At 51.0% G+C, this 13820-nt stretch overlaps 1 protein-coding gene and 1 long non-coding RNA gene across 2 annotated transcripts in view; one reads left to right on the forward strand and one right to left on the reverse strand.

Annotated features, from left to right (window-relative positions):
* Positions 1 to 701: 701 nt before the first annotated feature.
* RNF222 (ring finger protein 222) lies at positions 702 to 5347 on the forward strand. The gene is made up of 2 exons (XM_054048020.1): positions 702 to 789; positions 4206 to 5347. The coding sequence occupies exon 2, from the start codon at positions 4226 to 4228 to the stop codon at positions 4898 to 4900; it is 675 nt and encodes a 224-aa protein (XP_053903995.1). The 5' UTR covers positions 702 to 789; positions 4206 to 4225; the 3' UTR covers positions 4901 to 5347.
* Positions 5348 to 10681: 5334 nt separating this feature from the next.
* Positions 10682 to 13820, reverse strand: part of LOC128847892 (uncharacterized) — a 46461-nt gene continuing 43322 nt past the window's right edge. The window contains exon 3 of the long non-coding RNA XR_008446960.1: positions 10682 to 11019. This is a non-coding gene — a long non-coding RNA (uncharacterized LOC128847892). The remainder of the gene's footprint in view (positions 11020 to 13820) is intronic.

Raw genomic sequence — 13820 nt, forward strand, 5'->3', positions numbered from 1 at the left:
TCTTATCCCAAGCCAGCAAAGGAGACTCAAATTTATGTGGCAACTGGTGAAGATCTCCAACTCAGAGGTGATGGTGGGGGCTGGGGGCAGAGTTAAGGTTGGAACTGGGAGCAGCAAAAAGCCCTTAACATCTTATTAATTAACCTTAACATGCCTTCTTACTTGGGGATTGTATTAGGACTATGCAGGAGCACCAGGCAGCTGGGACAAGTTCAGCACAGCTCATAGCTCCTCCTGGCTTGGCCAGAGGGAACCTTCTTTGGAACATACCTGGCAAGCTAGTGCTTATAAACCTCAGTGTGGAAGCACATCTAGGCAGGCCAGCTGCTAGACCAGGGTACCCATCTCTACCTGGTAGGACCACAAGATGATAATTCAATGGGGGGTGGGTGGGTGCATGTTTCACTGAGGCCTCGTGCATGGGAGAGGCCTGGCAATGCATGCAGCACGAGGAACAGTGATGTCTCCATTCCAGGCTCCGTGCAGAGGTGAACAATGTTATGATGGTGTTTCTGGATTACCTGCCACCTCAGACACCTGCTGCTGGCTCCTTTAAAACACAAACGAGTTCCACCACATTCACTCCCGGGGAGCTGTCCTGTTCCCTCATGGCCATTGTGCAATACAGAAGGGATGATGCACAAAGCAAACCCCGACTTGTTATATAGGTGGCTTGCACTTCTTCTCCTTCACCAGTGCAGAGGCAGGGAGGTCAGACACAGGCGGGACGCGATCCTCGGACACAGGAGCTATGGGTGGAGAAGCGATTGCACTCTGGCCATAGACAAGGTAAGATGTTTCCAAGGGCAGGAGGCTTGGGAGCTGGGGGCTGGAGCATCTCACAGGTAGCTCTGGTAGCTAGGTTAATAGGGGAGAAAATGCTGGTGTTGAGTCCCTGCTGGGCTCCAAACACACTGACCGGATTCCACGTTGGTGGAAGTGGGTCCATTCCCACGGACTTCAGTGGAGCTGTAACCATTTACAGCAGGTGTGACTGTGATCCATTGTGATTTCTGAAATCCCTGGACTAGAAGGGATATGGCTAGGATGGCGGAGGAGGTGAGTTAGGACGCTGTGTCTTTCCCTCTATGACACCTGTTCAGACTGTGTTTAGGTCAGCAATGGCAGAAAACATGGCAGGGAATGTCAAGTAAGTGTTGGAAGGCGGTATTACGTCTGTATACCGTAGTGAGTCCATTCCAGAGACACTGCGTCCAGGTCTGGGGTCCACACTTCCAAAAGTAGGTGGACAAATTGGAAAGGGCATAGAAAAGAGCTACAAGAATGAGCCAAGGTCTGGAAAACCTGCCTTATAGTGAGAGAGTTCAGAAGCTTTAACTTCGTTTCTCCAAGGGAAGGTTAAGAGTTGATTTGATCACGGTCTACAACTACCTACATGGGGAAGAGATTTCTGACAGTAAAGGGGCCTTTAATTTAACAGAAAAAGATGATGAGCTGCAAGGTTGGAAGCTAAAGTTAGACAAATTCAGGCTAGAAATAAGGCTCGCATGGTTAGCAGCGAGGGTAATTAATCATTGGAACATCTTACCTATGGACATGGAGGGGTCTCCGTCACTTGCAATCTGTAAAGCAAAAGCGGATGTCTTTCTAAATGATCTGCTGTAGCTCAAACAGATGTTACAGGCTTGACGCAGGTTTTACCAGGGGAATTATCTGGCCTGTGTTATGCAGGAGATCAGAGTAGATGATCCTAGTGGTCCCTTCTGGCATTGAACTGTATGACCCTGTGAAAGTGACTACCTCCCAGCTTGCCCTGAGAAGTCTGCTCTGTGCACGGAGAGGAATTGGCTGGTGTCTTAGGTGTCAACCTGACAAAAAACACTTTTGCTGTTGGCACTGTCAGTCTCAGCAGGGACACAAAGGACCGAATGGGTCACGGAAACTGAACTCCGGTCCCAGCCCTGCAGGGCAGGGCAAAGGCACGTTGTAGGGCAAGCATGCCCTGCTGCTGCTGCGGGTGTTGCAGCATTTCAGTGATTAAACAGAGGACTGCAGTCTCCCAAGCTGAGAGATGAGAAGAGATGGCATCATTCTCCAGCGTTACACATACCTCAGGGGAAAACCCAGAAAGGGCGGTGGGGCCAACACAACCAGTCTCCAGTGTATGAAATGTTCAACTGGTTTGTGGACAGCTTCAATCTTTTGTTTAAAGCCTACCTACCTACCTATCTGATTGCACATGCACCACCGTGAAACTGACTGTCCTGTGAAACCTGCTCCCCATTCTCCCCTCTGACCTGGCTTCGCCCCATTTTTTTAACTCTATCTGGCTTTTCCCGTGGTGTGGGAGCACCTCCTTTCCGAGTGGCATGGGCAGGGTGGTAGCTCTTGGCCTGGCTGTACATCCCACACACTGATGAGCTTTTTAGCTGCTTCCAGTGAAATCTGGAGGTCCTCCTGGGCCAGAGGGGGTATTTCCTAGATGGCTTGTTGCATCTGCCATCTGGCACTGGGCAGGGTTAGCCAGCCCCAGCTATGGATTGGCTCATTTCCCCTTCATATTTTGCATTCAGAAACTGTTGCTCCAGGCAGCCAAAAGCCCAAAGAAGCTGAGATTCTTGTGAAGAACTTTCTTCCAGAAATGCTCCACCAGAGCACCCTAATATATGTAGCACTCCACAATTGTCTCACCCACCCAGAGAGTAGGGATGTCATGCAGGTACTAACACATAGCTCTGCGCTTCTTTCTGCTACGTAATTTGGATTGGCTGAAGGCTTCTGATTTGCATAGTGGTTAGGGTTACCATACGTCCTCTTTTTCCCGGACATGTCCGGCTTTCCGGCCTCCGTCCGGGGGGAATTGCCAAAAAGCCGAACATGTCCGGGAAAATGCCTGCCAGGCACTTCCCCTCCCGCGGTGGCTCTGCTCCTCCCCTGACTCTTCGGCTCTGTTTAAGAGCCGAGCTGCCCGAGCGCTATGGGCTTCAGGCAGCCCCCTTGCCTCCGGACCCCAGCCGCCGGCTGGGCACTTCCCCTCCCTGGCTCCGGCGGCGCAGGGTCCGGAGGCATGGGGGCTGCCTGAAGCCGGTAGCGCTGGGGCAGCTCGGCTCTTAAACAGAGCCGAAGAGTCAGGGGAGGAGCAGAGCCTCCGGCTGCGGCGGCTCTGCTCCTCCCCGACTCTTTGGCTCTGTTTAAGAGCCGAGCGCTACTGGCTTCGGGCAGCCCCCATGCCTCCGGACCCTGCGCCGCCGGAGCCCGGGAGGAGAAGTGCCCGGCTGGGGGCGCAGGGTCCGGAGGCAAGGGGGCTGCCCGAAGCCCAAGCGCTACCAGCTTCATGGTTTGCCGGGCAGCCTCCAGACCCTGCGCCCCCAGCTGGGCGCTTCCCCTCCCGGGCTCCAGCTGCACTGGGGAAGCACCGGCCGGGGGTGCAGGGTCTGGGGGCTGCCCGGCAAACCTTGAAGCCGGTAGCGCTTGGGCAGCCCTTTCCGCGTGGCTGGGAGTGGGAGGGAGGAGGGGGCGGAGTTAGGACTGGAAAGGGCGGAGTTGAGGCTGGGGGTGGGGAAATGGGCAGGGCCAGGGCCCGTGGAGGGTCCTCCTTTTTTATTGGTTAGATATGGTAACCCTAATAGTGGCCATACAATTCTTTATCCTAACCATACGGTATACACATTCCTGTATGTTGGTTGGCCAGCAACCACTGTTAGCCATTTAGAATCGAGAGATTTGCATAATGACTGTATTGTTACTTCTCTGTAGCCCTAGCTTGATTGTACTCATCTCTTGTACTGTTCTGATGGGCTCCTATAATCTCTTGGCTCTGATGGCTCCCCTCAGAGCTCTTCCCCGATATGCCCATCTCAGCATCTGATCCTCCCCTGCCCTGATCCACCTGCTATAAAGCATAGGGTACCATTTTCCATGGGAGAAGGAGGGGATGGCTGCACCTTTCTCCCAGGGCCAGGCCACCACAGGGAGGAGAGATGGAGAAGACAGGAGGTCAGTGGGGAGACAGGACAGAGAAGGAGTCAGAAGATGAGGCCGCTGTATTTATTGTGGGCATGTGGATTGGGAGTTTGGAGTTTATAGCCAGTTGGAAGACAGGGAATTAGAGAAGCCAGTCAGAGAGCAAGGGAGAGACAATGGGGAGCGTAAAGTATTAATAACAGGATGTGATTGCCGGTAGCTGGGTCTAGCTGCTGTCATTGCTATTTGTTATTCATGCCCATCATTTCTTTTCCCCCCAGTTGCGGAGCGTGTGGCTGACATGACTGGGATATCTGAGACTCACATCAGCAAGGGGAAGTCCCTGGGTGAGTGCCCCGTGTGCTATGAGAAATTCCACCCGCTGGAGGCTGCCCAGAGGACACTGAGCTGTGGACACACCTTCTGCCATGACTGCCTGGTGAAGTGCCTGCTCTCATCCAGGCTAGACGGGCAGGTCCAGAACAATCTCATCTGCCCCATCTGCCGCTACGTGACATTCCTCAGCAAGAAGGTGACCCTCTGGCCTCCCAAACCAGGGGAGTCCCCCCAACCTCTGGAGCTGGCTCTCTCACCCTCCTTGTTGCCCCACCTAGCAAAGTCAGGGCCAGACAACACCTTGGTGGTCCCCAGCCATTTTGTGATGCCAGTGCAGAGCTATGACAGAAGCGACAACATGTGTGGTGTCCCCATGGACTCAATGGCCATGCCGGCCGGCCTGGCTCGGGAAGCCCATGTCTTCGTGATCAGTGATCATGGGATGCCGCTGGTGGAGGAGAACTGTAGGTCAGTGGTTAGGGGACACGGCACAGAGGCGCCAGAGTCAGGGGCATCCATGAGTTCCCTTGGGATGCGGTGCTGCCAGTCACCCATTGTACTGGCTGTTCTCCTCATCTCAACAGTTGCCCTGTTGGCGGCTGTGTTCCCTTGGGTCCTGTTGGTGAAGAGGAGTTCCTGAGCGGGACTGGAGAATGCTCCAAACACGACCCAGGCAGAGAGCTGTGCCTAGAACCCAACTTGCAGAGATGCCCAGTGCCCCCAGGCGAATGACCCCTTCTCTTGGGCACAATGCAGGATCCTTGGATTGTCTGCAATATGGAAATCCTGCAGATGGCAATGATGCAAATACCTGTGGGCTTGCTGGCCAGTGCTTGCGTGGGAAACCTCTGAGGAATGCCCAGAGGTTGCAGGAAATGGCGCCGTGACTTAGCAAGCATTGCACTTCGTTCTGACCGAGGGGCTGAACCGGTGCCCCGGTGAGGTGCTGGGGGCCGTGCGCCAGAGTCAGTGGGTGGGTGGTGCTGAGACAGCTCAGGGGCACAGGGCTGGTGGAGGTGCCACCTTGGAGCCAAGAGGCCATGCCAAGGACTTGGCCGCTTGTGATAAACGCGTTCAGACACCAAGTCACAGGACAGAACCCTGCCCGTTACCTTTGGTGTGATTATTTTGCGGCCCTAGAACAGTTGCCACTAAAGTGTCCTGGACATTGGTGGTGGACACAGTCGCCTCAATTAAACATCCTCAGTGATGCGAGTTTGTTAGTCTGTTTTCTCCCTAGTGGACTGTACCCATAGCGCCCCAAGGTGCTCAGATGTTGTCTCTGGCTGGTTCTGTGCAGTGGGAACAGGCAAAGCCCATGGAGTGTGGAGCTCTGGGACTGCCAGTGACGCCTTGCTGGGTTCCAGACACGTTAAAGAGCAGGACTCAGCTCCCCTGTAACTTGAAGTCTTGAGGGTTTTCCTCAAAGATAATTCAATGGAAAGAAAAGCCCTCTAGCTACTGGGCAGCCTGTGCCATGGAGCCAAATCCCCTCCCTGCCCCCCGAAGCTGGGCTGGCACAAGGAGGAGCCCTGTGCATGGCAGAGTCTGTATCTCTGTATGAATCTCTCTGCTTGTCTCTGCTGTGCTGCCCCAGCCTCTGGGCCTGTGTGGCTCAGACTGACATTATTCACCAGCTAACATCTGACCCCATGGCTCTCTCTGTCTGCTGTCTGCTCCATTTCCCACCCTGGCTTCCTCCCTCTCTGCACCTCTGCTCCTTCTCTAGCAGCCTCTCCACTGGGGAAGGCAAACCCAGTAACGTTTGGGATCCAGCCAGACTTTTGAGCCCACGAGGGCTGACACCGGGGCACTGTCTGCAGTCAGGCAGCGTGAGTTCTCATGGCCCTACGACACACATTAAGGGGCTCCCCTGGCCGGGTGAGGCTCTCTCCACCAGGCAGTTTGCAGGCTGTTCTCCCTATGGATCTGGCTGTCGGTGAGCAGGGGGCTTGCCATGCACACAGACCTCTCCCTCCCTCCACCACTGAAAAGCAGTGATGGAAAACAGATGAGCAGGAAGGAATGCACCAGGCCTGCTGCCCTCTTGGGATTGCCAGATTCATCGCCCCACTAGGGTCCAGCTGTCCACCCCCTCACACCGCCCTGGGCTCTGCAGTGGCCCAGGGTCCCTGTCAATCTTGTGTGTCTGCTTGGGGCATGTGAGTCACCTCCCAGGGAGTCAGGCCAGTGCAGAGATCTCTCCTGGATCCTGGGGGATGCAGTCAAGTCCCGCTGTGCTGCACCTGCACAGATACATCTGCCTTTCTAATGGTGGCTGCTCTGTGAATGGCCTCACTGGGGGAGCCTGGGCATGTGGGCAAAGGCGCGTTGCTGGGAAGGTGATGACTCTGGAGCACGTTGGACAGTTGCACCGAGGCACTGAAGATAAAAATCCCTGTCTCTTAGCATTCCCCTCCTGCCCCTCAGCTCCAGCAGCCCCTGCCTGGCCACAACACCCCCCACCCAGACATCCCCTCTTCTTTCCCACGGCCCTGAAAATTCCCTCCCACCTGTCCTGTCTCCCAGATAGATGGTCCTGACCTGGAGAACTAGGGACAGGCAGTGAGGAGGTTTAGAGACATTTCTGTGAGGCCAGGTAGGGTGTCTAGCCTCCAGGAGGTGGGATGGTTTGGGAATCCCAGAACCAACCTGCTCCTGGAAACCTTATAGATTCATAGATTCTAGGACTGGAAGGGACCTCGAGAGGTCATTGAGTCCAGTCCCCTGCCCGCATGGCAGGACCAAATACTGTCTAGACCATCCCTGATAGACATTTATCTAACCTACTCTTAAATATCTCCAGAGATGGAGATGCCACAACCTCCCTAGGCAATTTATTCCAGTGTTTAACCACCCTGACAGTTAGGAACTTTTTCCTAATGTCCAACCTAGACCTCCCTTGCTGCAGTTTAAACCCATTGCTTCTGGTTCTATCCTTAGAGGCTAAGGTGAACAAGTTTTCTCCCTCCTCCTTATGACACCCTTTTAAATACCTGAAAACTGCTATCATGTCCCCTCTCAGTCTTCTCTTTTCCAAACTAAACAAACCCAATTCTTTCAGCCTTCCTTCATAGGTCATGTTCTCAAGACCCTTAATCATTCTTGTTGCTCTTCTCTGGACCCTTTCCAATTTCTCCACATCTTTTTTGAAATGCGGTGCCCAGAACTGGACACAATACTCCAGCTGAGGCCTAACCAGAGCAGAGTAGAGCGGAAGAATGACTTCTCGTGTCTTGCTCACAACACACCTGTTAATACATCCCAGAATCATGTTTGCTTTTTTTGCAACAGCATCACACTGTTGACTCATATTTAACTTGTGGTCCACTATAACCCCTAGATCCCTTTCTGCCGTACTCCTTCCTAGACAGTCTCTTCCCATTCTGTATGTGTGAAACTGATTTTTTCTTCCTAAGTGGAGCACTTTGCATTTGTCTTTGTTAAACTTCATCCTGTTTAACTCAGACCATTTCTCCAATTTGTCCAGATCATTTTGAATTATGACCCTGTCCTCCAAAGCAGTTGCAATCCCTCCCAGTTTGGTATCATCCACAAACTTAATAAGCGTACTTTCTATGCCAATATCTAAGTCGTTGATGAAGATATTGAACAGAGCCGGTCCCAAAACAGACCCCTACGGTACCCCACTCATTATGCCTTTCCAGCAGGATTGGGAACCATTAATAACAACTCTCTGAGTACAGTTATCCAGCCAGTTATGCACCCACCTTATAGTACCCCCATCTAAATAGTATTTGCCTAGTTTATCGATAAGAATATCATGCGAGACCGTATCAAATGCCTTACTAAAGTCCAGGTATATCACATCCACAGCTTCACCCTTATCCACAAGGCTCGTTATCCTATCAAAGAAAGCTATCAGATTGGTTTGACATGATTTGTTCTTCACAAATCCATGCTGGCTGTTCCCTATCACCTTACCACCTTCCAAGTGTTTGCAGATGATTTCCTTAATTACTTGCTCCATTATCTTCCCTGGCACAGAAGTTAAACTAACTGGTCTGTAGTTTCCTGGGTTGTTTTTATTTCCCTTTTTATAGATGGGCACTATATTTGCCCTTTTCCAGTCTTCTGGAATCTCTCCCATCTCCCATGATTTTCCAAAAATAATAGCTAGAGGCTCAGATACCTCCTCTATTAGCTCCTTGAGTATTCTAGGATGCATTTCATCAGGCCCTGGTGACTTGCAGGCATCTAACTTTTCTAAGTGATTTTTAACTTGTTCTTTTTTTATTTTATCTGCTAAACCTACCCCCTTCCCATTAGCATTCACTATGTTAGGCATTCCTTCAGACTTCTTGGTGAAGACCGAAACAAAGAAGTCATTAAGCATCTCTGCCATTTCCAAGTTTCCTGTTACCGTTTCTCCCTCTTCACTAAGCAGTGGGCCTACCCTGTCTTTGGTCTTCCTCTTGCTTCTAATGTATTGATAAAAAGTCTTCTTGTTTCCCTTTATTCCCGTAGCTAGTTTGAGCTCATTTTGTGCCTTTGCCTTTCTAATCTTGCCCCTGCATTCCTGTGTTGTTTGCCTATATTCATCCTTTGTAATCTGTCCTAGTTTCCATTTTTTATATGACTCCTTTTTATTTTTTAGATCATGCAAGATCTCGTGGTTAAGCCAAGGTGGTCTTTTGCCACATTTTCTATCTTTCCTAACCAGCGGAATAGCTTGCTTTTGGGCCCTTAATAGTGTCCCTTTGAAAAACTGCCAACTCTCCTCAGTTCTTTTTCCCCTCAGTCTTGATTCCCATGGGACCTTACCTATCAGCTCTCTGAGCTTACCAAAATCTGCCTTCCTGAAATCCATTGTCTCTATTTTGCTGTTCTCCCTTCTACCCTTCCTTAGAATTGCAAACTCTATGATTTCATGATCACTTTCCCCCAAGCTGCCTTCTACTTTCAAATTCTCAACGAGTTCCTCCCTATTTGTTAAAAATCAAGTCTAGAACAGCTTCCCCCCTAGTAGCTTTTTCAACCTTCTGAAATAAAAAGTTGTCTGCAATGCAGTCCAAGAATTTGTTGGATAGTCTGTGCCCCGCTGTGTTATTTTCCCAACATATATCCGGATAGTTGAAGTCCCCCATCACCACCAAATCTTGGGCTTTGGATGATTTTGTTAGTTGCCTAAAAAAAGCCTCATCCACCTCTTCCACCTGGTTAGGTGGCCTGTAGTAGACTCCTAGCATGACATCTCCCTTGTTTTTTACCCCTTTTAGCCTAACCCAGAGACTCTCAACACTTCCATCTCCTATGTCCATCTCTACCTTCCCTGGTTTCCTTTAATGGCCCCTGTTCATGGTAGCCCCAGGTCCCATAAAATGGGCAGGCTCCTGGTGTGCTGCCCCCAGTGTTCTTAGGGTTTATATTGCCCAGTTTACACCCATGCTGTGATGAATGGAGCTGGATAGCTTCACTGTATTACTCCCGCTCCTGGCCCTGGCAGGCTACTTACAGTGGGGGCTGCTCCTGCACCACGGAAGCTCTCCCCCAGTCCCCTGCAGCTCATTTCTGGTGGCATGTAGTGGCCAGGGCAGGAGCAGGAGCAGGGTTAGCCCTTGGCCTTGATTTGCACAATCCATGTTTGTGGGATGCTGGGCCAAAAATGCCCTCCCCTGGCTGGGCCACTTATACCCTGGAGAAAGTCTCTGGGCCAGGCTGTACACCCCTAAGGGGGTCACTGGGCCAGATGGTATGCCCCTCAGGGGATCTCTGGACCAGGCTGTACACCCCTCAGGGAGGTCTCCGGGCCAGATGGTATGACCCTCAGGGGGTCTCTGGGCTGGACTACACTGTCCCCTTGTGGAGGTCTCCAAGCCGGACTGTACTTGCCCTCTAAGGGAGCTCTCTGATCCAGACGACACGCCCCCTCGTGGTGGTCTGGTGCTGATGTGGATGTGTTAAACAAGCTGTTGAATTCCCTATTAGGAGCATGGAAACCTCTGAAAGGTGTCACAGTTCTCCAGAGCCATCTAAGCAAGGTCTCTTATCAGCTGCTTGTGTCACGCTGAGCTCATAGAAAGATTTCACTGTGGTTATTAAGCCTTGGTGCAGTGTTTCCACATCAGTGAGCCATCCCATTAACCTTTGACTACATGACAGGGCCCGTCACCGTCGTGAAGGGATCTGGGTTCCTCCCAGTCATTCATGAATGTATCAATTTCTAGTTACCACTCTGCGGTTACAAAGTTTCATTGATCCAATCAGGGAGCAAAAACACACCATGTGACCATTCACACTCCATGACCAGTTCACAAAGTAGCCAGCGGTTGTGCTATTCCCACGGGACATTCTGACGCTTCAAAATTTGTTTTCATCCTGTATCGGAACGAAACACTGAAATTTGAAATTTCCCACAAAACACAATTTTCAAAAGGAAAAATTCATTGTGGGTCAACGGAAACATTTCATTTTGATGAAATCAAAACATTTAGTTGATATTTTTGTATAAACTAAACTAAACTAAAATTTGACACAAACAGTCATTTCAAAGTGATAAATCGAAATGTTTCATCCTGAGAAGGTCGAAACGGAACAAGGATGAAATTCTGCTGAAATCGACACGTTCTCCTGGAAAGTTTCGATGTTGATGAAACAGCATTTTCAGCATTGGAAAATGATTGACCAGCTCTCGGTACAGGAGTCTGCTCACATTGGGCAAAGTTGGGAAATTCTTCATCCAAACTGGTTGGTGAGGCCGTATGGGAAATGGTGGCAGTCGCAGGAATCGGGACTGATCTGCAAACCAAAAAAGGCCTCTATGAACTGAGCTTGTGGTTTAACAAAGAGTTTTCATCCAGCTCTAGTGGTGACTCCTGTCCATTCCGGAGCTGCTGACACCCACTACTCTCACACCCAATTACTTGAGACCATAAAGTCCTGGTGACATTTCAGCCCAGATTTACAGAGGTACTTAGGTGCATAACACCCATCGAAACCAATAGGAGTCAGATGCCTAAATACCTTTGTGAATCTGTCTGCTCAGGATCAGGCCCTTTAAACATCAACTCACTTTAAATCAAAGCGATTCTCGGCCAGCACCGCTTTACCTCACCTGCTGGGTCCCCACAATAACAGACAGCATCAGCATCACAAACGCAGGGAATGTTGAAGGGACCCTGTCCCTGTGCACCTCTGGCTGACAGTGCTGTAGCTGTGATCCTCACACTGAGAGCAGAGGCTGACTGGGATGAGACGCTCTCTCTCGTATTTCTTGTTGGGTGACTTTGTGCGTGTGCCTCTGGGGAGACTCCGCGTCTCTGTTTCCTGTACAGTCAGTTAGGGTTTTGTCCCTGCTTCCTCCTTGGTCCACTTACTCCACTGGGGAAGGAACCTTTCCTGGTGCAGCCACCCTGCCCCTCTGTGCTGACTCAGCTGTGCTAGCTGGTGTATGGAGGGGGAAAATCCCAGCCCCTCCCCATGCTCCGCCCACCTTCCTGGGAGGGGCAGTAGTGGCCCAGCGGTGGCTGCTCTCATCCCACATTGCGAGTTGCAGTAGGTGTGCAGTATCAGGCACAAGGGTGCAAAGGGCTCCCTGCACCCGCTAACCCCGCCTGGCCTGATCCCGCAGCAAGAGAGGAAGGGACCAAGCCTGCTTCTGCAAACACTTATATGCCACCCCACCCCAGCTTTACTCCCTGGACACGAGTGGCTCTACTCACATGAGTAAAGTTACACCTATGTATACATCTGCAGGATTGGGGCCAACTGAGCAGCCCCAGCTAAGCATTGACAGGGAAACAGAAAAACTGCAATAGCTTTTAAACCAGGAAATGACATCCTAACAACCACCTTCTGTGATGGAGCTCATTCACCTACATGTGAAATAGGGGGCCATGCCTCAGTTTCCCTGTCCTGAGGTCTAATGTATTAAACAGCCTCCCAGTTCCCCACAGAGCTCCTTTTTTGCCCCATAGGTTCAGGGCTTTTCTCATCCCTCCTGCTAGGGACTGAGTCCCTTTAAGTCCTGGCCTGCAATCTCTCCCCTCAAGTTTAGGGGGTTGCACAGGTCTCCTTACTGGGGCCCTGTGGGTGCTGTTTCCTTTCCCCCAGCAGCTGAGATCCCCTTCAGCAGGCTTGGAGTCTCCCTTTGACTCCCATTCCCAATCAACTAATCAGTCTCTGAACTCTTCCTGGTGGGTCTCATAACCCCAAACCCTGGGAGAGCCAGGAGCTTTGTCTGACCTGTCCGACAGGGCTCTGGTCCCAGGCCCTTCAAGGAACAGTGGTCTGGTTTCCCTGCACCTTCCCTCCCCCAGACACTAACTGTACCCAGGCCTAACTCCCTCTCTCCCAGGAGCTGCTTTGGTGTTTTCCTTAAACCCCCTGCTCCTGGAGTCATGTGATTAGATGTGGTTCTTGTCTTCCATTTACCCCGCTCCCCCCTTCCCCGTGAGCTTCTAGCCCTCATGGTTGCAGATAAAAGCTTAAAACCATGCCCCCCTAGAGGTTCAAGCACCAGGAGGTGAATCAACAGAGCCCAACATTTATTGGCTTCAGAATCATGAGCTTTTAAACAATAACATCCTGGTTTGTCAGGCCTGACTTGTGCTGTTTGAACGCGTGGGGCTGGCAAACCAGGGGGTCACCTTGCACCCTGAGCCCATTCCTGTTGTTAGGAGGAAATATCGAGTTTCACCACAAGGTGGAGCTGCTAAGCCAAAGATGATTGTCATGAAAGCTGCCCTCTGCTAAAAACCCATCCACCGGAGCAGCTGGACTTCCCAGGTAAGGTTACGCAGGTATAACCCAAGCTGTGAATTTAAAGGGATCTAATTATATTGGTAACGGTATAACTCCCTCTGTGGCCATTCTTATTCCTCTATAAAAGGCCGCTCTTTTTTCCCCTTCCCTGGGACTACACCGTGACACCGTGGGAAGGTTTGTGTGCTCAAAGGATTCTGCAAGTCCTGATGTATTCAGATCAAGGCTGGACGCCTTTCTGGAAGATGCTTTAGTCAAACACAAGTTATTGGGCTCAATGCAGAGGTAACTGGGTGAAAGTCTCTTGCCTGAGTTACACTGGAGGTCAGACTAGATGATCTAACGATTCCAATTGGCTTTAAAATCAATGTATCTATGACCCAATGACCCTGAGAGGGTTGCTGGTGGGCCAGCACAGGGCAGGACCTCCCAAGCTGGACAGATTGATGGGTGGAGACCAGATGAGAAGCAGTCCACTGCTCCTCCAGGTTGGGGGTTTAGCAGTAGGTCAACAGCAGAGCTCCATAAAACAGTTAAGTTCTAGAAGTAGAACAAGATTCCCATTCCAGCAAACAGCATGATAGACAGTGATGGCAGAGCCTTGCTCATGCCCTGAGTGATGTCTGATGGCATGGGAAGGATTCACTTTCAGATTCAGGACTTTTGGAATGGGTTAGCTTACGGCATTTGGGAGAAGTTAATGCTAAACAGAAAAAAGCCACTCTTATACCAGCATGAGAGAATCTGTCCAGGGGGCTGTTTTGGGATAACTATACCTCTATAACTCATAAAACTTTCCCGTGTAGAAGTGAGCTCAGATGGGTTGCCTGGGGCTT

This window comes from Malaclemys terrapin, chromosome 13, assembly GCF_027887155.1.
Source record: "Malaclemys terrapin pileata isolate rMalTer1 chromosome 13, rMalTer1.hap1, whole genome shotgun sequence".
Lineage (NCBI taxonomy): Eukaryota > Metazoa > Chordata > Testudines > Emydidae > Malaclemys > Malaclemys terrapin.

What these genes read in the sequence shown, in the direction of transcription:
- RNF222 (XM_054048020.1), top strand. Translation starts at nt 4,226, where the DNA reads ATGACTGGGATATCTGAGACTCACATCAGCAAGGGGAAGTCCCTGGGT.